This window comes from Mirounga angustirostris, unplaced genomic scaffold (genome assembly GCF_029215605.1).
Source record: "Mirounga angustirostris isolate CCGP_5_RB_7025 unplaced genomic scaffold, mMirAng1.0.hap1 SCAF_16, whole genome shotgun sequence".
Lineage (NCBI taxonomy): Eukaryota > Metazoa > Chordata > Mammalia > Carnivora > Phocidae > Mirounga > Mirounga angustirostris.
The window spans coordinates 57,161,539-57,184,065 of NW_026991724.1; the positions used below are offsets into that span (position 1 = coordinate 57,161,539).

The 22,527-nt window shown below is 65.0% G+C and overlaps 1 protein-coding gene across 5 annotated transcripts; it reads right to left on the bottom strand.

The window, feature by feature from the left end:
• Positions 1 to 561: 561 nt before the first annotated feature.
• Positions 562 to 20,605, bottom strand: PPP6R1 (protein phosphatase 6 regulatory subunit 1). 5 transcript variants are annotated; one of them, XM_054511597.2, is made up of 24 exons: positions 20,096 to 20,604; positions 11,914 to 12,146; positions 11,489 to 11,675; positions 11,249 to 11,386; positions 11,087 to 11,152; positions 9,669 to 9,781; positions 9,450 to 9,563; positions 8,979 to 9,141; positions 8,742 to 8,894; positions 8,463 to 8,597; positions 7,957 to 8,021; positions 7,753 to 7,868; positions 7,585 to 7,670; positions 7,392 to 7,481; positions 7,211 to 7,308; positions 4,967 to 5,024; positions 4,695 to 4,876; positions 2,832 to 2,962; positions 2,567 to 2,747; positions 2,409 to 2,479; positions 2,228 to 2,309; positions 1,712 to 1,822; positions 1,559 to 1,630; positions 1,248 to 1,455 (listed from the first exon to the last, which is right to left on the bottom strand). In XM_054511597.2, exons 2-24 carry the CDS (start codon positions 12,138 to 12,140, stop codon positions 1,452 to 1,454), a joined length of 2,643 nt encoding a protein of 880 aa, XP_054367572.1. In that variant the 5' UTR covers positions 12,141 to 12,146; positions 20,096 to 20,604; the 3' UTR covers positions 1,248 to 1,451. The 5 variants fall into 5 exon arrangements, with proteins under 5 accessions (XP_064436566.1, XP_064436567.1, XP_054367572.1 ...); XM_064580496.1 differs by lacking the exon at positions 2,228 to 2,309 and having other exon boundaries at positions 562 to 1,455; XM_064580499.1 differs by lacking the exon at positions 1,559 to 1,630 and having other exon boundaries at positions 1,330 to 1,455.
• Positions 20,606 to 22,527: the final 1,922 nt, after the last annotated feature.

Below are 22,527 nucleotides of genomic sequence, written 5' to 3' on the forward strand. Positions count from 1 at the left end.
AGAACTCAAAGCCCCAGGAACCCAGGGTACAGGGTCAGCTCAGCCTCCCAGCCCCAGGTCCCAGAACTCAAGACCCGAGGAGGCCAGGGTACAGGGACATCTCAGGTCCCCAGCCCTAGGTCCCAAAACTCAAAGCCCGAGGCCAGGGTGCAGGGACAGCTCAGGTCCCCAGTCCCAGGTCCCAGAATTCAAAGTCCAAAGAGGCCAGAGTACACAGATAGCATGGGCCCGCAGTCCCACGACCCAGAACTCAAGGCCCGAGGAGTCCATGGTGTAAGGACAGCTCAGGCCTAGCCCCAGGTCCCAGAACTCATGGCCTGAGGCCAGGGTGCAGGGAGAGCTCAGGTCCCCAGCCCCAGGTCCCGGATATCAAGGCGTGAAGCCAGGGTGCACGGACGGCTCAGATCCCAGGCCCAGGTCCCAGAACTCAAGGTCCGAGGCCAGGGTGCAAGGACAACTCAGGCCCCCGGGCCGTGCCCCAGAATTCAAGGCCCAAGGAATCCATGATGCAGGGACAGCTCAGGCCCCCAGCCCCAGGTCCCAGAACTCACAGTCTGAGCAGGAATCTTAAACGATCTTTATTTATTTATATTTGCAATATGAAATAGAAGCTCAGCACGAACACACACACACTCACACCAGCCTGGGGAGAGGGAGCTGGGACAAGGTCACTTGGCAGCTGGGCTGGACCCCAGATCCTTGGGCACGGGAAGGGGACCCCAGCCGGACCCTTGCCAACCCCCCGCCCCAGGGTCCATGGGAGGTGCGGGGGGTGGGGGGGGCGGTCTCAGTGAGTGCACTGGGGCCCCTTGGGAATGTCACCGGGGAGACCCCCTTGGACGGGGACCGCCAGCTCCCATAGAGCCAACAGGGCCAGGCAGAGGATCCTTTATCTCCCAGCCTGGGTCAAAGTGCAGGGTCCAGGGCAAGGGTTTGGGCAAAGGCACGGCCCCCACTCGAGCCCTCCCCGGAGGTGGGCCTGGGCCGAGTGTGGGTGTGGGCATCTGCACCGGAGGCTGGGGCATGGTGGGAGGGGAGGGCAGACAATGACCTTGGGACCCCAACAGAGCCCCCACCGAGATGGGATGAAGGTCCCACCCGCTGCCCGCCCGGCCGGGCCTCCTCCTGGCTCTCCACCCACCCGCTCTCTCTCTATATATAATATATAATATAGGTCTCTCTCTCTCTCTCTCCTTTCTCTCTATTCAATTGTTTCTTTATTCTAGGAGACAAAACTCCATAATTTCTTTTCTCAGTGCAAATGGGGGTGGGTAGGGGCCTGACTCCCTGGCACCTGGCTCCTGGGAGTCCAGAAGAGAGAACGTGGGGGCAGACAAGGTGGGGATGGGGTGATGGGGCAACAGGGCCATCGTGGGACCCGCCCTGCCCCCACTCGGGCAAGGTCCACGTGGAGTATGGAGGATTTAGCCGCCACCACCGGGACCAGGCAGTTACCTGGGAACCAAGAGGGAGACCCATGTGAGGAACCTGCTGCCCCGAGGCCCCCCACCTGCCCAGCCCCAGCCCATCTGCTACCCACCCAGCCCTTGCCACTCACTGGGAGCCCAGGGGTGCTGGCCCTCCCGGGGCAGAGCCATTGGGCATCGGAGGCGGCTCGAGGGCCTGGGCACTGCCAGGGGAGAGGGACACAGAAAGGTCAGGGCCTCCGCCACAGGACACCAGCAGCCCTGGGAGGCCGCCCTGCACTCACCTCTGGCTCTGGGGGAGCCCCGAGGGCTCTGGGCTCTTCTCCCCCTCCGTGGTCCGGGGGTGCTGGCAGGCCCCGGGGGCTGGAACAGAGGTAGCAGGGTCTCTGGTTGCACTGCGGGGGCGGCAGGGTACGTGGGTATCAGCAGGGTTATCAGCACCGAAACCCTCCTCGCCCCTAAGCCCCTTCGTGCCTGCAGGGAAGTGCATGGCCAGGACGGTCCGTCCCATCAGAGACCCCGGGAGCCACCGCAGGCAGGAGGGGCTCAAGGTGGGCTCCACATACTGCCTGCCCCCCTTCTGGAAGCCTTTCTGCCCCTGGGGCTGAGTGGGGAGCCCTGAGTTCCAGGGGCCTCCGGGGCACCCACACGTGGGCCTGGGCACAGCACCGGCCCCTTGGCCGCCACGGGGTGCCGAGGCAGTGCCGCAGACCTGGGGGTCCCACCAGGGCCCCGGAGAGCAGCTGTGGGGCCGGGCCCACCCAGGGCTCCCCTAGAGCAGCTGCTCCCCAGCCGGTCACCTGTCCAGGGAGCTGGGGGTGGAGCGCGTCCCTCTGAGTGTGGCCTGGAGGTCCCCGAAGCCGACCAAGGCCTGGCAGGGGGCTGTGCAGAGAGAGGCCAGGACACGCCGGGCTCAGCGCGGCAAGCGCGCAAGGCCAGGGCGCGAGGGGAGAGCGGGCGGGGCTGGGTGGTGGCGCTCACCCGAGGGCTCTGCTACTTGGCTGCCGTCTGTGGCTTCCTGAGGTGCTGACAGGGATGCGGGGTCCTGAGACCTGAGGGGAGAGAGGCAGCCCGAGGGCCAGCTGGGGTCCGTGCTCCAGCCCAAGGGACCCAGGCCGGGCGCCCACCAGCGGCCTCACCTGAGCTGCAGGGCGGTGCAGGCCGCAGGGCCGGCCGGGCTCAGGGCGGGGAGGCCCCGGGGTACGCCGAGGGACCCCTGTGGGGCGAGAAGCCCGGGGCTCGGCTCCTTCTCCCCACAGTCTCGGGGGCCGGTCAGGGCGTCTGTAGGCACTGGGTCAAAGGTGGCTGTCCAGCTGGGGCCTGGCGGGGGGGCGGGGAGCGGGGTGAGCACAGGAGGCAGCCAGCCCGCCTGCATCCCGCCGCGCCCCCCGTGCCTTCACCCACCCGGAGGCTGGGAGCCAGGGCTAGGCTGCGAGGGGGGCCCGGTCCCCCCACCAGCCGCATGGCCTTCGCCGTCGTCCTCGTCGTCCTCGTCGTCCTCGTCGTCCTCCTCGCTGTCTGTGCTGCCTCCACTCCTGCCCGGAAACCACGGTCAGCTGCTGCGCTGACACAGGGATGGCGGGGGGGTGGGGGGTGGGGGGACAGGCCGGTCGGGGCCTCTCTGGGAGGCGTGGGAGGGCAGGTGGGACCTCCGCCTCGTCCCGGAGGCTCCCCCTGAGGGCTGAGGGCCGACCCGACACTCCCCCTCTGCCTCGGGCGGCCCGAGGGCAACGTCCAGCACGAGCAGGCGCTCCACCACCACGGCCTAAACGTGAACTGAGGCACGGCCCGAGCCCGTGGGGAAGGCCCGTCTGGCCCACACGTCCCCCAGCCAGGGAGCGGCTGAGCAAACCACGTGGCCGCTAAGAGCCGGCCGCCCGCCGTCTTTACGGTTACTGACAGGAGAGGAACCCACGGGGACGCCGCTGAACATGGTCGATGATTCACAAAGACACTCAGCAGATGGGAGGAGAGAAGAGGCATCTCCCAAACCCACAACCCACATCACATCAGTGCTGGAAGACCCGCTGTCCCCCCAGGGTCAGGGGCAAGACGGGGGCCTCCTCTGCTCAGGACCGCAAGGACACAAGAACGCGACGTGAAGAGCCTCCAGACCAGAAAAGGAGTGAAACCCTGTTTGCAGATGGCCTGACTGTAGACCGAAGACCCAAGGAATCCGTTAACTGTTACAGTGAATGAGTCTGCAAAGCCCAACGTCGATGTACAAACATCCACCGTATTTCTGTACGCTTGGGAAATCTCAAAGTTCCACCTACATAAAATACGCAGGAAAAACTTGAACAAAGGAAGCACAAAGCTTATTCTCTAAAAAAGACCTAAGTAAATGGAAGGATGTTGCACGCTCAGGGACTGGAAGATGGAATGCGGGTCCCAGGTCCCCGGGCTGACACAGCTTCAGGGCAAGCCCTCCCAATCCCAGCCAGCTTCCCTGCTCAAGTTAACCTGCTGATCCTAACAGTCCCACGGACTCTCGAGGGGCCCCAAGCAGACAGCCACGTCGGAGGACTCACTTCCCGATTTCAAGCCCTACTACGACACCTGTCGAGACAGGGAGGTCCCAGAGCGGCCAGGAGCCAAGCCGCGCTCGTGCAGCCAAGTGCTTCTGGCCAGGGCACCAAGCGCACTTGGTTGGGAGAGGCCGGTGTAGAGGTGCTGGGACGGCATTCGCACCTGCAGGGGGAAGCCGGACCCCGCCTCACCCCACACACAAGACCTCAGGCCAAAACGGGACTGAGAAGTGAAAAGCAAGAACGACCACTCTCACGCTCCCGGAAGAGAACACAGGGCAAACCGAGGCCTTGGGCTCACCGGCTGGGCCACCCAGCAGATGGGAGTGACACGCACACAGGCCCGGGCCGTGGACTCCCGAGCGGAACAGGTCAGGCCCACGCCAGCCTCGGGGGCACAGCGGCCAGGTGGGGATGTAGGATGCGGCCACCTGTCTGTGTCCGGGGGGGCAGAGGCCCTGACCACTGAGTGGGCGGCTGTGGGGCCAGCTCACCCACACTCAGCCCGGCTCCCGTTACTGGCACGAAGGCACAGAGAGCGGCGGGAAGGCCCGAGTGCGAGCTGACCGGGGAGAGCAGAGGGGAGGGACGGAGGGACGCACACCTGGGCCGGCCGCACAAGGACCCACACAGGCGGCCGGGCTCCGCCCCTCGCAGCCGAACCCACCTGAGTGACACACACACTCCCTCACTCTCCTCCTCCACCCGGGCTGCCGACCACCAGGGCTCACGGACTCACCGCACGGCTGGGGGCTGGCCCCGGCGGGCTCCCGGGGCCAGCTGGCTGCCCTGCCAGGCGCCGTCCTCCTCGTCGGACTCCCCGGAGCCCTGGCCCTCCTCCTCGTCCTCGTCCTCGTCCTCCTCGTCGTCGAACTGCTGGATGCGGTCCTTGTAGCAGATCTCCAGCAGGTTGGCGTTGGGCTGTGGGGTGCAGGGGTGGGTGGGGTGGGCAGCACGGTCCACAGCGCCCCCCGCCCCTGCCCCGCACCACTAGGGATGGGCGGCACTCACGTTCTCGTCATCGGCGTTGAGGGAGAAGGTGATGTTGGCTGTCTTGTCGAAAGGCGCGCTAGGGGAGAGGCGCAGGGCCGTGAGGCGGCCGCTGTGGCGAGCTTCTCCCGCACCCGCTCAACGCACCCTCGCCGCTCGCCCTCCTGCACCTGCAAGTCCGCCTACTGGCTACAGCTCGTCTGTGGCCTCACGTCAGCGCCGTGACCCCCTCCGGCCACCTGTGGAGCTGCTGACTGGCAGCGGGCAGCTGAGAGCACCCGCCTGCCCCAGCCCTCGCACGGATGCCCCGAGGGGACGGGAGCCTCAGCCCGGGCCATGGAGCACGCTAAGACACAGACAGCATCTACCTGGACGAGCACCGTTGGGACTTAAGGCCACCATCCAGGTGCCCACCTCCCCCAGGAGCGAGGGTTCAGGGCTCACGGGGCCTTCACCCACCGGGGCGGCAGCCGGGAATCGAGCCAGAGGCGTGTGCGGCCCAGCCGTCTATCCCTGCCTCTGTTCTGTGCTGCCCTAGGCCCCCGGGCCCTCAAGTCCAAGAAACAACACCGAAGGAGAGACTGGCCACGGCCGGGCCGGGCCGTGGCCGTCACCCTACCCGTCTCCAGCGGGGCCTGCAGCGCCGCATGCCCGGACGCTGTCGCTGGTCCGCGAAAACCCCTCCACCGAGCGCGGGGCCGCACAGCCCGCCCCAGCCCAGATGCCCGGTCTGCAGCTGGGATCCTGGCCTCGAGGCCCCGAGGGTAGGGGCGGCCCCCAGCCTTCCGCTGAGGCCGACAACACCCGGTCCCCCGGCGCCGCTCTCTTTCAGAAAGCCTCGCAGAAGCACGATTCCTGTGCTAAGTACGGCCAGGAACCGCTGACGAGAGCCTTCCTCATACTCCCTCAAGGCCCAGGACCCTTGTGCTTTGCCCCCTTTTCCTCCAGGGCCGTCGGCTGGTCTGTCTGTATGGGGTCCGCACTCTGTCCCCGTGTTCTATCGTTTGTCTACTTCGGGAAACGCTGGGCCACAAAGGGGGGTGAATGAGCTGAGTGCCGCCTCGGCGTCTGCACCGCGTCCCCTCGACCTCTGCTGCCGAAGCGCGCAGCGCCGGGCAGAGCGGGGCCCCGGGCACGACAGCCGACCCGGGCCACCCGAGTCCTGCGGGCCGGTATCTTCAGCCCCAGAGCTATAAAAACACTCATCTGCTCTCCGTCCTAGAACGCTTCACGGCTTTCACGGTTTTTATAAAGTTTCCAACCCCACTGGGAACTACGTGATAGAGAAGACAACCCAGTCTCGTCCACAAGGACAGCGGCTGTGCTGACGCCACCCCCCGAGCGGTCGGTCTGTCCTCCCTCGGGCGGGGTCTGCTCTGGGGCCCCCGCCTTCCAGGCACCGGGCCCAGGGCAGGGCAGGGCAGCAGACACAGAGCTCACGTCTGCCCCCGAGGGGACCTCTGTCCGGCAGGGCAGGCCAGCAGCTGACCACAGCCCGTCACGGTGCCCTCTCACGGAGCTGCACAGGGGCGATCGTGCTCCCACACCGACCAGCACATGCCTCAGTCTCCCCAGCTGTAAAGAGGCTCCTCAGCCCTGAGCACAGGGTGATGGTGGGCACACAGTGCACAAGTACCGTGATGAAGCGGATGGGGACCCCAGGGGCAGCTGAGGCCCCTCTTGCCTGTCCCCGGGCCCCACCCCCGGCTGCCCCCAGCCCGCCCCTAAGGGGCCAGCTGGACCCCTCTCCACCGGATTCCTGCACTGTCAGACTCGGATCGCTCCTGTCCTGCCCTCCGGCGGTCCTTCCGCTTTCCCTCAGACCGTCCCAGACTCCTTCAGAGCAACGTCTTCTGCTCTGACGGCTCTCCCCTCAGGGGCCTGGCGGGCTGAGCTCCCTCCCAGACCACGGCCTGCCCACCTCGCTCTCACTCCAGACCCTCAGCCACTGCCCCGCAAGGAGGGGACAGAGGAGCCGGGAGCCGGGACTGGCCCCCATCAGGCTGAGCGCAGACGCTAGGACCGGCAGGTGCCAGCCTGCGGTGCCCCCCCCCGGACCTCTTCTTCCACTATATGTTCAACAACTTCCTGCATGCCCAAGTGGAGTTGTGTGTGAGTGCCCTGCTGAGCACTGCACCTCCCTCTGACAGTGGTGGGAGCAGGGAGGACCCGGCAAGGCGGGCAGGAGGAGCCACGGGGCCGGCAAGGGCGGCGCGCCGACCTGCTGTCTCCTGAGCCCCCGCCCTCACAGAAGGCCACACTCACTTCACACTCTCCTCCTGCTCCCCAAACTCCTCGTCATTGAAGCCAAAGTGGTCGATGAAGGCCGAGGTCATGCGCTGCATCTGGAAGTCCATGAAGGCCTGCGGGGGGGCGCGGTCAGGGGCGGGTGGGGCCGGGCAGCCCGGGCAGGGCAGCCCCCCGCGCCCGCCGCGCCCCCACCCACCTGCTGCAGCACTGCCTCCTCAGGGAAGTTGAACTCCTTGAGCCGGTCGTCCTCGTCGTCGCTGGAGGAGTGCAGGTGGTGGGTGCTCACCTGGGGCAGGGGGCGGGCGGGGGTGAGGGCCGGGACGGGCAGGGTGCGGCTGCGGGGGTAGGGGCGGAGGACAGACCCGCGACACAGGGCGGAGCCGCCTCACCAGGTCCACGGCGTTCCTCTTGTTGGTCTCTGCCAGGGCTCCAGACACGAAGGCCTCCCACCGCTCCTGCTGCTCTCCGGGCAGCTCTGCTCAGCGGGGAGGAGACGGGGCGTGAGGCCCCCGGCCTGCACCCCTGCCCACCGCCCCGCCGGCAGCCCTGGCCCTCACCCTTCAGCAGCCGGCCCAGCTGCTCGGCGTTGGGCCCCTTCTCCGTGTTCTGCACCAGAGCGTTGGCCAGTCTCGTCAGGTGGCCCATGTAGCCTTTGCGGGGGCCCCCGGCAGACCTGGGCGACATCAGAGGCCACAGCTGGACGGGCCCGTGTGCCCGGGCCGCCCCCGCCCCCGCCCACGCAGGCGGTCCCCGGTGCTCACTGCACGAGGTCGTTCTCCTCCCAGGAGGTCAGGATGCGCTCCACCAGGCGGCACTGCTGCAGCAGCTGAGGGACCAGGGGGGCCGTGGGGGCGGGCCGGGGCCGGGGCACGCCCCTCCCGGACCGCCTGCGCCCCCCCGCACCCCCGGACACGTCCCCGGCCCCTCGGTCTGTCCGGCTCCCACTCTACCTCCACCCTCCACGTACACAGCGAACCTGGAGTCGTCCCCCCGCCTCCCACCAGTGACGGCCACGATGCCCAAGCGGCCGCGCTGCTCAACAGCTCCTCCCCGAGGCCCTGGGCTCCGTGCCGGGAGGCACCTCCCCTGGCCCGGCAGCCGTCACCCCAGAGGACACCCGCTGCCTCCCGAGGGCACCCCTACCTGCACCGCCCAGACGGACCTAAGGACAAGGCCGAGCCCCCGGCCCCCCACCCGTGAAGCTGCCTAGTGAGCACCAGCAGGGGGACCCGGGGACAGAGAGGGGGGCCCGGGAGCCCCAGCTCACGTGTTTCAGGACGGGGCTCGGGGCAGCCATCTCGAGGCCACTGTCGGAGGGAGGTGCAGTGCTCAGCAGGGCACTCACACACAACTCCACTTGGGCATGCAGGAAGTTGTTGAACATATAGTGGAAGAAGAGGTCCTGGGGGGGGCACCGCAGGCTGGCACCGAGAGGCCCCTCCACCCACCCCACCCTCCGCACCCCGCCAGGGGCCGCCCCGTGCCCCCGCTGCTCCCCACCCCCTCTCCCCACCCAGGGCCCCCCGCACCCCCCGCCCCTCCGCACCAGCATGGTGTTGGGCACGTCCAGCGCCAGGAGCTCCTGGGTCAGGGCCGCATCGTTGGCGCTCAGAGCGCTGGCCAGCAGCTTGACCACATGCAGCCGGGTGTTGCCCAGCGGCGGGGCCAGGCTGCCCCACGTAGTTCGCAGCGGCTCCAGCTACGGGCACAGGGGCGGCTCAGCGCTGCCCAGAACCATGGGCCGCCCTCCCTGCCACCCTGCCTCCTTGGCCTCCCGGCCCACCTCGGGGGGCTCAAGCAGGAGCTGGTGGAAACGGCCGAGCCGTGGGCGCAGGGCGTGCAGGACGCCCACGCTGGACGTGGTGCTGTCCAGGGTCGCCTGGGCCAGGAGCTCCAGCTGTCCGTCCACGCTGCTGAAGAAGTTGTTCACGGTCACAGACTCGGACCTGCAGGAGGGGACGGGAGGCAGGCCTGTGTGTGTGATACGCACTCGCGCAGCACATCAGGAAGGGACGCGCTGCTCCCTGGCGAAGTGCAGCGCGAGGCCCCATCGTTCCGGGCAACGCCTGCCAGCTCAAAGCTACAGACGGAATACGCAGCCTCAGACGGGAGCGGAGGACTCCTCTCCCAGGACCGAGTGACCACCGAGACGGGAGACCCCTTGCAGAGACCGTGTCCCCACGACCTTCACCTCTGTATGGAAGGCAGGCCTCCGAGGGATTGCACGGCCACCGGGGAGGCTGGCCCCCCTCACCTTGGCCTCCTGGGCTCCAGCAGGGTCAGCAGCACCTGGATCCCATTCACGATGACAGACTGGCTCTGCTCCCCCTCCAGCATGTTGCTCAGGAGCTGCTCGATCGTCTCCTGCCTGGGACAGGGGTCAGGACGAGGGATAAGGGTGGGGTCGGCATGGGGGCCATGCGGAAGGGCCCTGGACAGCTTCCCGCCCTGGGTCTCGGAACCACAAACCCACTTCTCCAGGGTGGCCAACAGCTGGTCGGGCTCCGGGCTGTCCTGGACCTGGATCATCTGCTCCCGGCTCAGGCGGATGATGTCGCACAGGGACTGAGATGCGTTGGAATGTTGCTGCGGAGGCAAAGAGAGAGCTGAGGACACCAGTCTGCCTGCCAGGCCCTCCGTGTCCTGCTTTCAGGACTCCTCGGGAGCTGACACCTGGCCCTCAGGACCGAGAGAAGGGTCACAGAGACAGGGACGCAGGTGTCCAGGGTACGGACACAAGGTACCAAACACTGGAAGAGGACACGGTGAGGAACTGAGAGTCCCCGGAAAACTTTCTGCAGAAGGGGACATCCCACACCCCACACCATCTGCTGCAGCCGGGGCGGGGGCGACCCCAACGTCCACCGACTGGTGAGCAGACAAGCTCCTGTGAACACCCCTCAGCCTCAGGACGGGATGAAGCACACGGATGAACACGGACACCTGGTGCTGAGGCAGAGGCCAGAGACGCAGACCAAGTACGGCGTGACCGTGTTTACGCAACAAGTCCAGCAGATGCAAGCCCAGAGACAGAACGCTGCCTGGGGTGACAGGGGGACCACGAGTGCAACGGTGTACAGCTAAAGGACACGGGCTTTCCTTTTGGAGTAACAAAAAAATGCTCCCAAATCCACGTGGTAATAACGGGACAAATTTGTGATTACGCCAAAAGCCGCTGTGTGCTATACTTTAAACAACTGACCCGTGTGGTACGTAATCTCTATCTGGATAAAGCTGTTCCAGGAAAAACCCAGAAAGAAACTCGAGCGGGACTCCGAGTCTAGCCCAACAGGGAGCTACCAGCGCCCACCTGCGCAGACCCCAAACCCGTCCAGGCCATGGGCCGCACTTCAGAGCCCATCACGGACGCCCCCCGCCCCTGGGCCTGAGTGGTCCTCACCCTGCTGGCCGCATGCCTGGGGTACCCACCCGCACCTGTGGAGCTCTGCTCTGTAAGCCAGCAGCCCCGGAAGACAAGGCGAGACCCCCCACCCCGGCTGCAGTGAGAATGTGGGGCCTCTGCATGGATTTGCTGAAGAACAAGCAGGGTGTACCCAGGGACAAGAGACTCGAGAAGCTGACAGGCCCCACTCAGCAGAGGAGTGGGGAGCGGGGAAGGGGCCCCTGGAAGGCTGGCATCGAGGGGGCCAGGCTGGAGCCTGGAGTCCGGAGACCCTGGCCAGACCCCTGACCCATCAGGAGACGCTGGGCCAAGCTCCTGGCTCGTGAGATGCGCTCCCCGTGGGCGGCAAGAGCCCCGTCGGTGACAGACTGGAAGGACGAGCACACACAGCACCAATCGCGTCCTTCCTCAACAGTTCACCGTCCAGGGAGGGAGCGGGCGAGAGGCCGGGCCACAGCTGGGCGGGCAGGCGAGGAGAGAACACTCACACTGTCGTCCTTTGACGGGTGGATCTGTTCTATAAGCCGCTGCACAATCTTCTCCTCGTTGAGCCACTGGGGGTGAGAAGGAAGGTGGGCGGGCCGTGAGCGGTGCCCCCCAGCCCAGTGCCCTCCCCCGGCCCTCCCGGGCCCCCCCGGCCCCACGCTCACGTTGACCACATCCTGCCTCAGCTGTGGACGCTCCACGCAGGTGAGGAGACGCAGCAGGAGGTCCATGATGGCCGAGGTGCCGATATGCCGCAGCAGCAGGTCCACAAAGTCGTCCTTCTTCCGCAGGAAGGACACGAGCTGGGGACGGGAGGGACAGCGCGCGTCGCACGGCAGGGCCCGGGGCCTGTGCCCGCCTGCTCACCTGCCTGCACACCGGCCGGGGCTTCGGGTTGGCGGTACCTGGTCCGTCTTGCGGTTGATAAGGACGCCCATGACCTTGCTGAAGAAGCTGGCCAGCAGGGGGTTGAGGCTGCTTCTGCTCTGCAGGAAGCCGTAGAGCCGGTTCAGGAGGGCCTCGTCGGCGCCCAGCGCGTCGTTGATCTGGGGCACGTCTGAGGTCAGGATCTCACAGGCCACGCTGGGGTACCTGGGGGGGGCGGTTCACATCCAGAAAGGGTGGCCGATGCCAGGGAAGCCCCCCACGCCCTCCTGTCGGGACCCACACGTGGCTCCCACGGCCCCCGGGGCTCCAGCCGCCCCTCCCTGAGACCCCACTTCACCCCTCGCCGCCCCTCCCGCACCCGCACAGGCCCAGCAGCCCAGCCGGGAGGCGCCAGGAGCAGCAGGCCGGGGCAGCCCCGGGGGCCGAGCGGGCAGGGGCTCACTTGTAGCGCAACCGCTCCTCGCCACTGGCCGGCGGCTCCTGGGTGACCCAGGCCACCATGGCCTGCAGGTGCGGCGGCTGCAGCAGGAAGTCCAGTAGCTTGCGGTTGACGACCTTGCACTCCTGCAGCACGTCCTCCTCGTCCAGGAGCTCGGGCAGACTCAGGTCCTCCCGCTCCAGAAGCGTGTCCAGGTGTGAGCTCGTGTGCAGGTCAAACTTCCAAAACATGGCGCCCTGAGGGCAGGGCTGCGGGTCACACGCCGGGCCCTGCCTGCCCCACACCCTCCACCTCAGCCACCGATCACCCGGACGACCGTGACAGCCTGCCAGGCCACCCTGGAGTCCAGGGGTCACTTCACGGCGCAGGCCAGTTGCCCATCCTGACCGCCCCTCGGCCCCCAGGCCCCACAAAGGAGAGCCCTGCGCAGAGCCATCGCGATCCTGTCGTCCTCCGTCCCCCGTCTGGGCAGGGACCCCCCGGGGCGGGGCTGGAACCATGCTCTCCTGAAGCCTCGGGCATCGGACTCACTGAACAAATTCAAATGCCCCACGGCCGCCAGCCCGGGGCTGCCTTCCAACATGGCAAATCACCACTTGCGGGGTGTGGGGCGGTGGCAGGGGGAAGTCTAAGATGTCCCCAGGCTGTGGCTGTTGCCTGGATGCTGCACACACACAAACACACCCAACCCCCCACCCAGTGGCTGGACAAGGAAGAGGACAAGTGGGGGAGGCGGGCCTTTCAGAAGAGCCCCTGACGGGGCCCAAAGGAGCCAGGACGGTCAGTGACTCGGTGGGGAGGAGGACAAGGCTGTCTCGCAGCCCCTGCAGAATGGCGCCCTGGTCCCCAGCCAGCACCGGGACCCTGCGTGCCCCGACCCACCCCAGCACAGGTGGCTAGCTGCCGTCGGGAGCACCCACTAGGTGTTCTCTGTGCACACGCACCCAGACGCTCCTCTGAGGGGCCTACGGGCTCCCCGTCCAGACCAGCGCGAGGCCCGCCCTGCACGTGCCACCAAGCTCCCCGCCCACGCGTTCCCACTCTCTCCGTCCCCCCCGCAGAGCACCCACATGCCCCTCGGAGGGGCTGTTGCCGCCCCACTGCCAGGAAGTCGGGGGCTCCCAGCACCACACAGGCGGGGGCCAGAGCTGACACGCGTCACCTGCCTCGCGGAGACCACTGGAGGCAGAGGCCACGGAGGACAGACCGAGAGGCCCCGGGCACCTCCCGGACCCACAGATGGCAGTCCCTCTCCTACGTGCCCTCCCTCGCCCTGTCTGCCCACAGCCCCCGACCACAGAAAACTCGTCAGCCACAGAAGGAGCCCCAGCCCAGAGCAGAGCACAGCTCTGACCTGACTCAGGAAGCAGCCGGGACTTAAGGCCAGGGCAGAGCAGGGCACGTGTGGCCTCGGGCAGGACTGGCCTCCTGAGCCTCGGTCCCTTCAAGACACCGCCTCCAGCACCAGCCCTCCCTTCCGGCCTCCGCAGGAGACACTCACCTCCCAGCGTCCTCCCCACCCTCCGTGACCGGGAGCAAGTGGCTCTAAATCCGCAGTGACCCCAGACCCGGGACGGCTGCAGGTGGAGGACTCATGGTCAGGGAAGACAGCAGCAAGCGCCAGGCGCCAGTGGGGGCAGCGGGGACATCCACGAGGCTTCCACGCCCCGTCCCCCAGGGACTCGCTCCTTAGCCCTACGCCCTTCACCCCACGTTGGCCACTCTCCTGAAACACAAACTGGAGTGTCTGATGTTCACTCCTGGCCAAATGCCCAAAAGGGCTCCTTAGGTCTCCACACTCGGGACCCCAGGGCCCGGCCAGCCTTCCAGCCCCGCTCGGGCCAAGCCCAGCGTCCACTTGGACCTCCAGCTCCCGCGGCGTCCACTGTCACACGCCCGCCGGCCACGTCGGCCGAGGGTGCACACCTGCCGGGCCCCTGGGCAGGCCTGCCTCCCCTGGGACCTCCCCCTCCCCGAGCAAGCGGCAGCCCGGCTCCTCCCACGTCGTCCTGCGGTGCCATCTTGGGGCGCCGCCCCAGCCTGGGGCTCTCCTGAGGAGGTCCCTGCGAGCGCCACGCTGGGCACCTAGGCCTCCCGGCATCACTCGACTGTGACCCAGACGGGACGGCCACACGCCGCGCTGGCCGCGGTGCTGACGGCGCTCTCCGGCTCGGCTCAGCTCCTTCACCCCTGAGGAAGGCACGACGGCCCCATCTTACAGGTGAGGGAGCTGAGGCGCACCAAGGCAGCTGCCCACCCAGGCCCAGGTTTGCGCAGGCTTCTGGGCCCGGGCCCCCGCCCATCCCCGGCCACCGGAAACCTCGGGGCTTCTGTCCACCTGCTCGGCCCTCCCCCCGACCAGGCCCCGTCGCCTCTCCGGTCTGCCCTGTGCTCTCCGCATTCCACTGCACAGGCTTCCAGGCAGAGCTGGCTTCGAGGACCTGCCCATGTCTGGTCTGTGCTCAGGCGCCCAGGGGCTTCCCTCCACGTCAAATGCCTCCAAATCCTGCCCTGGCTGTCCTCACCCGCACCCACAAACTGGCCTTTCTGGATGCAGAGTACACCACACCTGGGGTCTGCTCAGCAACTGTGTTCTTGCGCCTCGCCTGCCTGGGACGCCCCAGTATCGGGCTGCTCCTCCTCCTCCTCCTCGGGGTCTCCTGCCGGGCAGTCCTGCGGCCCCACCTCCATCCACCACCCACATCCATAAGCCTACATGACGGGTTCGCCGTCACACAGCGCACGTGCCCGACCGGACAACGATCCACACAGGCACCACCATCCTCGCTGGGCCGACAACCTCAGAAACACCAGCAGAAAGGCACCCCCTCTGTACCCCCACGTGTTATCAGGCCCCTGCCCCTCTGAGGCAGCAGGCGACATCCCTGCCAGGACATCACTCCCACCCAATCACCCCCCAGCCATCTTTAAGCCACCGTCACGCAGGCGGGGGGGGGGGGGGGCAGGGAGCACTGGGAGCAAACATCACCCCAACCCTGAGGTGCTCAGCGACCTTCCTTTGCAGGCCAGCAACTCCCTCCTTTTGCCCGGCTCCCAGACCTTCTCCGGGAACCCTTCCACAGCTAATGGACATCCTCCCTCACTTGATGACAAGGCCGTGACAGGGCTCATGCCACAGGTGAGAAAACGAAGGCCCAGCCCCACGGCGCTGGTGGCCCGCGCGGGCACATGTCCTGAGCTGGAGGAAGCCGGGACCAGAACCGCCTCAAGGGGCAGCCACCACCCAGGGCCACAAGGAGCTCTGTGGGGTGAGCACTCCACCTCCTCCCACATCGGACCCGACGAGGAGACCAGAGGGTTCCAAAGGCCACCTGCGCAGAGTGAACGAAGCCAGTCACCAAGGACCACGTGTTGCAGGACTCCGTTTACGAGAAATGTCCGGAAGACACAAATCCGGGGACAGAAGCAGGAGCTGGGGAAGCCGGTGCAGGGGGGTGGGGGGTGGGGGTGAGGAATACCTGCTAACAGGTAAGCGACTTTCTTCTGGGAAAAGCATGTTTAAAGTAAAAACAACCAGGGCGCGTGGGTGGCTCAGTCATTAAGCATCTGCCTTCGGCTCAGGTCACAATCCCGGGGTCCTGAGATCGAGTCCCGCATCGGGCTCTCTGCTCAGTGGGAAGCCTGCTTCGCCCTCTCCCACTCCCCCTGCTTGTGTTCCCTCTCTTGCTGTGTCTCTCTCTGTCAAATAAATCAATAAAATCTTTTAAAAAATAAAATAAAAACAACCAAGAGTTCTGAAATTGTCCACATTTTTCTGAATTATACCTCAGTAAAAAAACCCCACTACGGTGACGGCTGCACGGTTCTGAATACACCAGAAACCACTGACTTGTGCACTTTAAATAGATGAATCACACGACATACGAATTACATCTCAACAAAAACCATGACCAAAAACAAAACCACAGTTGCCCAAGGCTGCGGTGACAGGGCCGGGCCCAGGCCTTGTTGTGTGTCCAAGTCACCGGGAGCTCCTACAAGACAGCAGCCTCCATCCAGAAGAGCGGAGGCACAGAAAGCGTGCCTAGGTTCCCTCCCCCACCGTCCCTGTCAGTGTCCCTGAGCTAAGTGGGGGAGGGAGGCCCCACAGCTGAGGGACGGGGGGGGGACAGGGCCCAGCCCATGTCTCCTGAAACCCTGTGCACCCACACGGGTACCCTGTCTCCATGCCGAGACGAGGAGGTGAAGCATGATCATGATTCCCACTCCACAGTCGTGGAGACAGGGGTCCCCAGGGACAGAGCCAAGGCCACCGAGAAGCAGGAGCAGGACTCGCCTGCCCTGCTCTCCTGACTACAGGTGGAACTTCTTGACCCACCCGCTTCCAAAGCACCTAGTTAGAGGGCCGGGCTCCGGGCACCACCCCCAAACCTCCACAGCAGGTCCGCTTGGTACGGCAGGTAGGGCTTCCTTCCCCAAGCGGGCTTTCCAGAGAACTGGTGTGGGGGGGTGATGGGTGGGGCCACCCACAGTAAGACAGGAGGTGCTGGGTGGTGCGGGGTACTCAGACCCAGGCAGCCCCTTAAACTCTCCCTCAGGTGGCTCCTCCAAAAATCAGAGGAGCCTGCAAGGACCAGATGCAAGCAGGTGGTGGTGGGCACCCTACAGACATCACTTCGCAAGCTCTGCACAGAACAGAGATGCGGATACGCAAGAACTAAACACACACACACTCTCAAGTGCTGACGGCCAACCCCATCTTCCCACTTAGCAGAACTTGCTGGAAGCCCTGGGAATAGGACGGACAGGAGAGGGGGTTCCATTCTCATTCTCTAACGGGGTGAACCCAGCACCTGGCATCCCCATCTGTGAAATGGGGCCACGCTGTCAGGACCGCCAGCTCAGGCAGAGGTCCCTGACCGTGTGGAAGCCCGGACACCCTAGCAGGAGGGAAGGAGCCAGCCAAGAACCCGGGGGTGACGGCTCTAAACACAGAGAACCTGGACAAAGACTGCCCCCCCATCTGCCTGAGCGGCCCAGGTCATTCAGACGCTCTGGCAGGCGCCACCCCCACCCCACCCCCACCCATGCAACTTTGAGCAACCCTCAAGAAAGCGGAAGTGACTAGCACTGGCTCTCAGCGGCAGTTTGAACACCATGACTGGCTGCAAACGGAAGAAGGGGAAACCGTAAGCGCGAAAGGAAGCCATTAAACACGAGAACGACCTCTCCCTCCACCAGCCTGGCACCACGGCCTCCGGTTTCTTGCTCTGCTGGGTCGTCCTTAGGCTCTTGACGCCAGCTGCCCTTTCAAGAGCCTGCCGGCCCCTGCCCTGGCTCCGGCAGGGCCTGGGGCAGCTCCCGGGACGGCCGCTGCCACGGCCTCTATCTGCCCAGACACAGCTCTGCCTGCCAGGGAGCCCATGGGCAGGCCCTTCATCCTCCACCCTGCCTCGCCTGCCCTGGCCCCGAAGCACCCAGAAGTGGAGGTCAAGGGCACAGAGGCCTCTGGGAGGCCTGAGCTGCCCTGAGCTGCCACCCTCAGCCATCACAGGCCCACAGGCTGCTGTGACGAGACCCGGGCTACGTGAGCCCCACGAAGGGAGAGAACCCACTACCGAAAGGCCAGCCCCAGCCCCTTGCAGGGCTCCACAGGCCCAAGGACGGTGAGACCACCTCCCTCAAGTCCCCCCAGCCAACTGTCAGCTCTCTGCCAAGTCTGGAAAGGGGGTAGGGGACTTGGATTCCAAGGACAGGATAACAGTAATGGCGACCCCATGACCTCTGAGGAGGACCCCATGACCTCTGAGGAGGACCCCACGTGTGTGTGTCGGATGCAGAACCCAGCACAGACGTAGTAGGGTGGGCAGCAGGACGCCCACGTGGGACAAGGGGCGGGCCTGGCCAGAGCCACAGAGGACGATGAGCTGGGACTTTCCCATGGCTTGGGAAAGCCTGGGAGGGATCCCCAGTTAGGGGACAGCCCAAAGCACAGTCTCCCAAGGGAGGTGGCCACTCTGGTCCAACCCCGGGGATAGAATAATTAGGAAACAGAATGTAGACCCCAGGCCAAGGACCTAGGGGACTGAGAGCTCACATTCAGGACCATCTCCTGGATCAGTTACGGGTTCCCAGGAGGAAAAGAACAGAACTAACTGACTCTGAAATAGCACTTGGAACACAAGGAGGAGCAGACTTGGGTGTTCCAGGGTGATCCAAAGTCAGAAAAGCCTAGGCTCCAATCCTGCCTCTCCAAATTTAATCCCTGTGGCCTTGGACCAGGTCCTACCAGCACCGAGCCTCAGCCTCCTCACTTGGGAGACACCTCACAGTGACTGGAGGACCGCACCTCCCACGGGAAGACCCATAAAACAGTGTTCAAAGAGAAAGGAGCTTTGGCCTGGAAAGGAGGGCGTGTCCCCACTCCCCACGTGCTGAGCCTGCCCTAGAGAGCTGGTGAGCCAGGGATGCCAGGAAGGCCCTATTTCTCACCAGAGCTCCCGGGCCTCTCTCACCTCATCTCTTGCGGCAACCCGCATGGCGCTCAATACTCCCGCCACACCTGACTGCTTGTAGGCACCCTCGCCTCTGCCCTGCCTGGCTGCTCCCTCTGCCTCCCCTCCAGCTCTCGGAGCCTGAATAGCTCCTCCTGGGTCCTTCAGGCTTCAGCACAGACACCACTTCCTCCAGGAAGCCTCCCCTGACTGCGTCAGGGGCCTGCTCCACGCTTCCACAGCTTCCGTGGTCACCCTATGACAGCGTCTGAGCGCTCTGTGACAGGATTCGCCCCTCCTGTCACCTGCCTCCCTCTGCAGAAGGCCAGACCGACAGCTAGAAACGCTTGTTGAATTAATAAAAAACCGAAATCCAGAAGGGGAAAGTGACCCGCTAAAGTCACTTTCCACAGATCCTGGAAAAAAGTGCTGGTGTTGGGGGGATGAGGGGGGGAACCAGCAGGTTCTCCTCTAATGCAGAAAAACAGCAGGTGACCCAACAAAAATCACCAAAAACACGAAAGTAAATCAAAACACACAGCTTAGAACACACAGCCGCTGATGGGTGCCAACAGGGCAGATGAGACAAAACTACACGATGCCCAAGCAAGAGAGCGGGGTTTGTCCCCCGAAACACTACGGACATTCGGGGCTGGAAGATCCTCCTGTGGGGAGGGGCTGTCCTGTGCTCTGGGCGATGGCGAGACCCCACCGGGTAACCGGGAGCACCCCCCTCGTTGTAACCTCCGCCGCCGTCTCCTGCCATCGCCAAACGTCCCCTGGGGGGCACAATCGTCCCTGAGGGCCACTGCAACAGATAATCCCAAACCCAGTAATCATCGTCGGAGCCACTGCCTTGCATTCTGCTACAGGCTTCCAGACAGTCCGCCGCATCCCCAGAGCCACCGAATGAGAAGAGCCCTGACGTCAGCACCAGTCTACACCCCACTCAAGTTTCTTTACAACTCCGAACCCCGCACCACACCTAACACAGCTTCCCTTGCAGAAACCTCCTGCCTTTCAGGCCGGTGTTCCCCTCTGTGGCCTCCGCGCAGGCACTGGGGTGCCCAGGGGCACACGAGAAAGGACCCTAACCCGGAGGTCACATTCAAGGGTCTGGACGGGCGGCGGCACCAAGGTCCTCCCCCTCCCCACCCTTGTGCCCCCAGTGCCGGGCCCCCACCTTCAGAGACTTGCACGCGCTGCTCCTTCCACCCGGAAGGCCCCGCTTCCCACTCTCCATCTGTCAAGCCCTCCCGTCCCTCCCAAACAGCAAGCGCCAGCGCTGAGCCAGCCTCACCGGGCCCTCCGCGGCCGCCCGCAGGCCCGAGCCACCTCCATCACAACACCACTGATTGTGACCGGCCGGCCGGGCCTTTATGTCCCCTCCCTCCGCCGCCTGCCCTCACGGAACTGGGGCCGCTTCCCGGGCCCTCCGCGCACGTTCAGCCGGGCAGGGCGCACGGAGCGCCCTACTGCTCCGGTGGGCCTGAGCCCGGGCCGGGGAGGCTGAGAGCAGGAAGGGGGTGCTCCCGGGGAGGGGGCCGGGAGGAAACGGCGGAGAAGCCCCAGGGCTGGGGGCTGGGTCCGAGGAGGCTAAGCCGGCCTGGAGGAGAGACTGGGGAGGTGGGCTGCTGCGAGGAGACTAAGGAGCTTGGGGCGGGGGGGGGGGGGAGGTGTCCCGCGGACTGAGGGGGCGCAGGGGCGGGGGGCCCGCGGCGGCCGCTCACCTGCGCGGGGGGGCGGCGGCTCCTCGCACTCGGGGCTCATCGGGGCGCCCCCCCCGCCCCGCCGCCGGAGGCTCCGGCCCCTGCTCAGGGGCCCGGTATGAGGGGGCGGGGGGCGGCGGCGGGGGCTCGCGCTCGCGCACGCGCCTTCGGGCCTGGCGGGGGACCCCGGCGCGCCGAGCCGCGGGCTTCGGGGGGCGGCGCCGGCTGCGAGCGGGCGGAGGCGGAGGTCCGGGGCCCGCCGGCGGCCGGGGAGCGCGGGGAGGTCAGCGCGGTCGCGAGGCCCACGGAGGCCCTCGGCGGGGAAGTCGCCCCGGCTGGCCCGGGCCGGCCCGGCGCGGCGCGGGAAAGCAAAGGCCGGTCAGGGAAGACGCTTCCCTGCACAGGCCGCACAGGCCGCGGCGCTGAGCAGCGGCCGACGGAAGCCGAGGCCCACCTCCCTGGCCGCCCCTTTCCCCAAACCGGCTGGATCTCCGGGCTCTGCAGTCCGCTCGGGGCCTCCGACGCCCGGCTCCGTCCGCCACTATCCCATAATCCCCTAGCGCGGGGGCACGCAGGAAGCCCCGCCCACCCGCCGCCGTCCCGGTGCGCGGAGGCCGCGCGCCCGGGCCCGGCAGTGCGCGTGCGCGTGCGCGCGGAGGCCCGGCCGCTCCCTACGGGCCCCGCCGGCGCAGGGCGCAGCTGCGCTTGCGCTGGTTTGGGCCAACGGCCTCTCCCCGAATAAACCCAGACAACCCAATGCGCAAGCGCCACTGCGCGCCGCCGGCGCTTCTCTACGACTCCGCTCCAAAGTGCAGAGTAAATCCTGCTCCAGGATTTCTCTTCCCGCTCGCTCCTTTTGGAAATCCATTCGCTACTCCGTCTCGTCCAATTACAGTCCTGCTTTGGCTCCAGGGTCCAGCTCCTGGGTAATCTACACCGGGTTTCCCCTCCGGCCAAGGCTCCGCGCTCTGATCCCGCGCGGTTCTTGACGCCTTCTCGACTGCAGGCTGACTTCGGTCCCACCTGCACGCCTTCGCCGGGGCCTTGTCTTACTGTTGCTTCAGTGTCCCCAGCTTTCATGTCCCCCATGCCCATGTTACAGGCCCACCGTAAGGATCAGACGAGCGAGTGCGTGTACTGACTCAGCTTCCATTTTTCAACCAGCAGATTTACTTTTTCTTTAAATTTCAGAGACATTTTATTGAATCGTATGGTTGAGTACATTTTCCTGTACTAGTTTGTTCTCCATTTCAAGGATGCCAATTATGCATTTGGCCTTCACATCTTAGCTTCTCTCTCCTCGCTTTAACGATCTTTGTCATTTCCTTTTTTTTTTTTTTAAAGATTTTACTTATTTATTTGACAGAGAGATAGCAAGAGCAGGAACACAAGCAGAGGGAGTGGGTGAGGGAGAAGCAGACCTCCTGCCGAGCAGGGAGCCTGATGTGGGACTCGATCCCAGGACCCCGGGATCATGACCTGAGCCGAAGGCAGACGCTTCACGACTGAGCCACCCAGGCGCCCTGATCTTTGTCATTTCCACCTGTGTCCACTTATAATCATATGTCTCTTCTGGGCCTTGCTATTTCCAGTGTATTTGTTGCATGGGACGTTTTTTGGTCCTTGTAACAGCTACCTACTGCCGTGTGACGGTCACCACCTGCCAGCCTGGGTCAGGTTCACAGCTTGGAGCTTCCATTGTGAAGGGTGGTGACAAGGCTGGTTCTGCAAGGCTGGATCTGCTTCCCAGGTCTCTCATATTCTGGCACCATAGGCTACCGAGGACACCATCTCATAAGGAAAGGCAGAAGCACCTGAGGTCAAGCCCATCTGTTAGCACATTTCAAGTCCCTGGTTGTCTCACCTCGCTCCCATCCTTTGGTCAAAGCAAGTCACACGATCAAGCCCAGAGTCGTGGGACAGGCATTTACACTGCACACCCCACGGGGTAGGAAAGTGTAGTGCTCTCATGGAGGTGGAATGGGAAGGAGCAAGTATTTCCTGAACAATCTACCACAGTCCTCTGTTTCCTTAGTTTTGCCAATCTTACCTTTTCATCTGTGGGGTTTTATTTTATTTTATTTTTTAAAGATTTTATTTATTCATTTGAGACACAGAGATACAGAGAGAGAGAGAGTGTGTGTACAGGGGGAGAGGCAGAGGGAGAGGGAGAAGCAGGCTCCCCGCTGAGCCAGGAGCCCGATGCGGGGCTCGGTCCCAGGACCCCGGGATCCCGACCTGAGCCAAAGGCAGACACCCAACCATCTGAGCCACCCAGGCACCCCTGTGGGGTTTTATTTTAAAATGGGCCCAGGTTCCTATTGTTATTCAGCTTGAAGCAAGGGGGAGGCATTTCTTTCTGTTCCTTGAGTCACCTTTTCCTCTGTCCCGTTCTTTTGTCTTTTACTCAGCATTCTGCTTGGTTTTTTTCCGCCAATAGATTGCACAGTTGC

Bases quoted from the DNA above. Each gene is read 5' to 3' on its own strand.
- PPP6R1 (XM_064580496.1), bottom strand. From the start codon at position 12,140: ATGTTTTGGAAGTTTGACCTGCACACGAGCTCACACCTGGACACGCTT. The intron at 11,387-11,488 runs GTACCGCCAACC...TCCCGTCCCCAG, and splicing joins TCAACCGCAAGACGGACCAG to CTCGTGTCCTTCCTGCGGAA. The intron at 4,877-4,966 runs GTGAGTGCCGCC...TGCACCCCACAG, and splicing joins TCAACGCCGATGACGAGAAC to CCCAACGCCAACCTGCTGGA.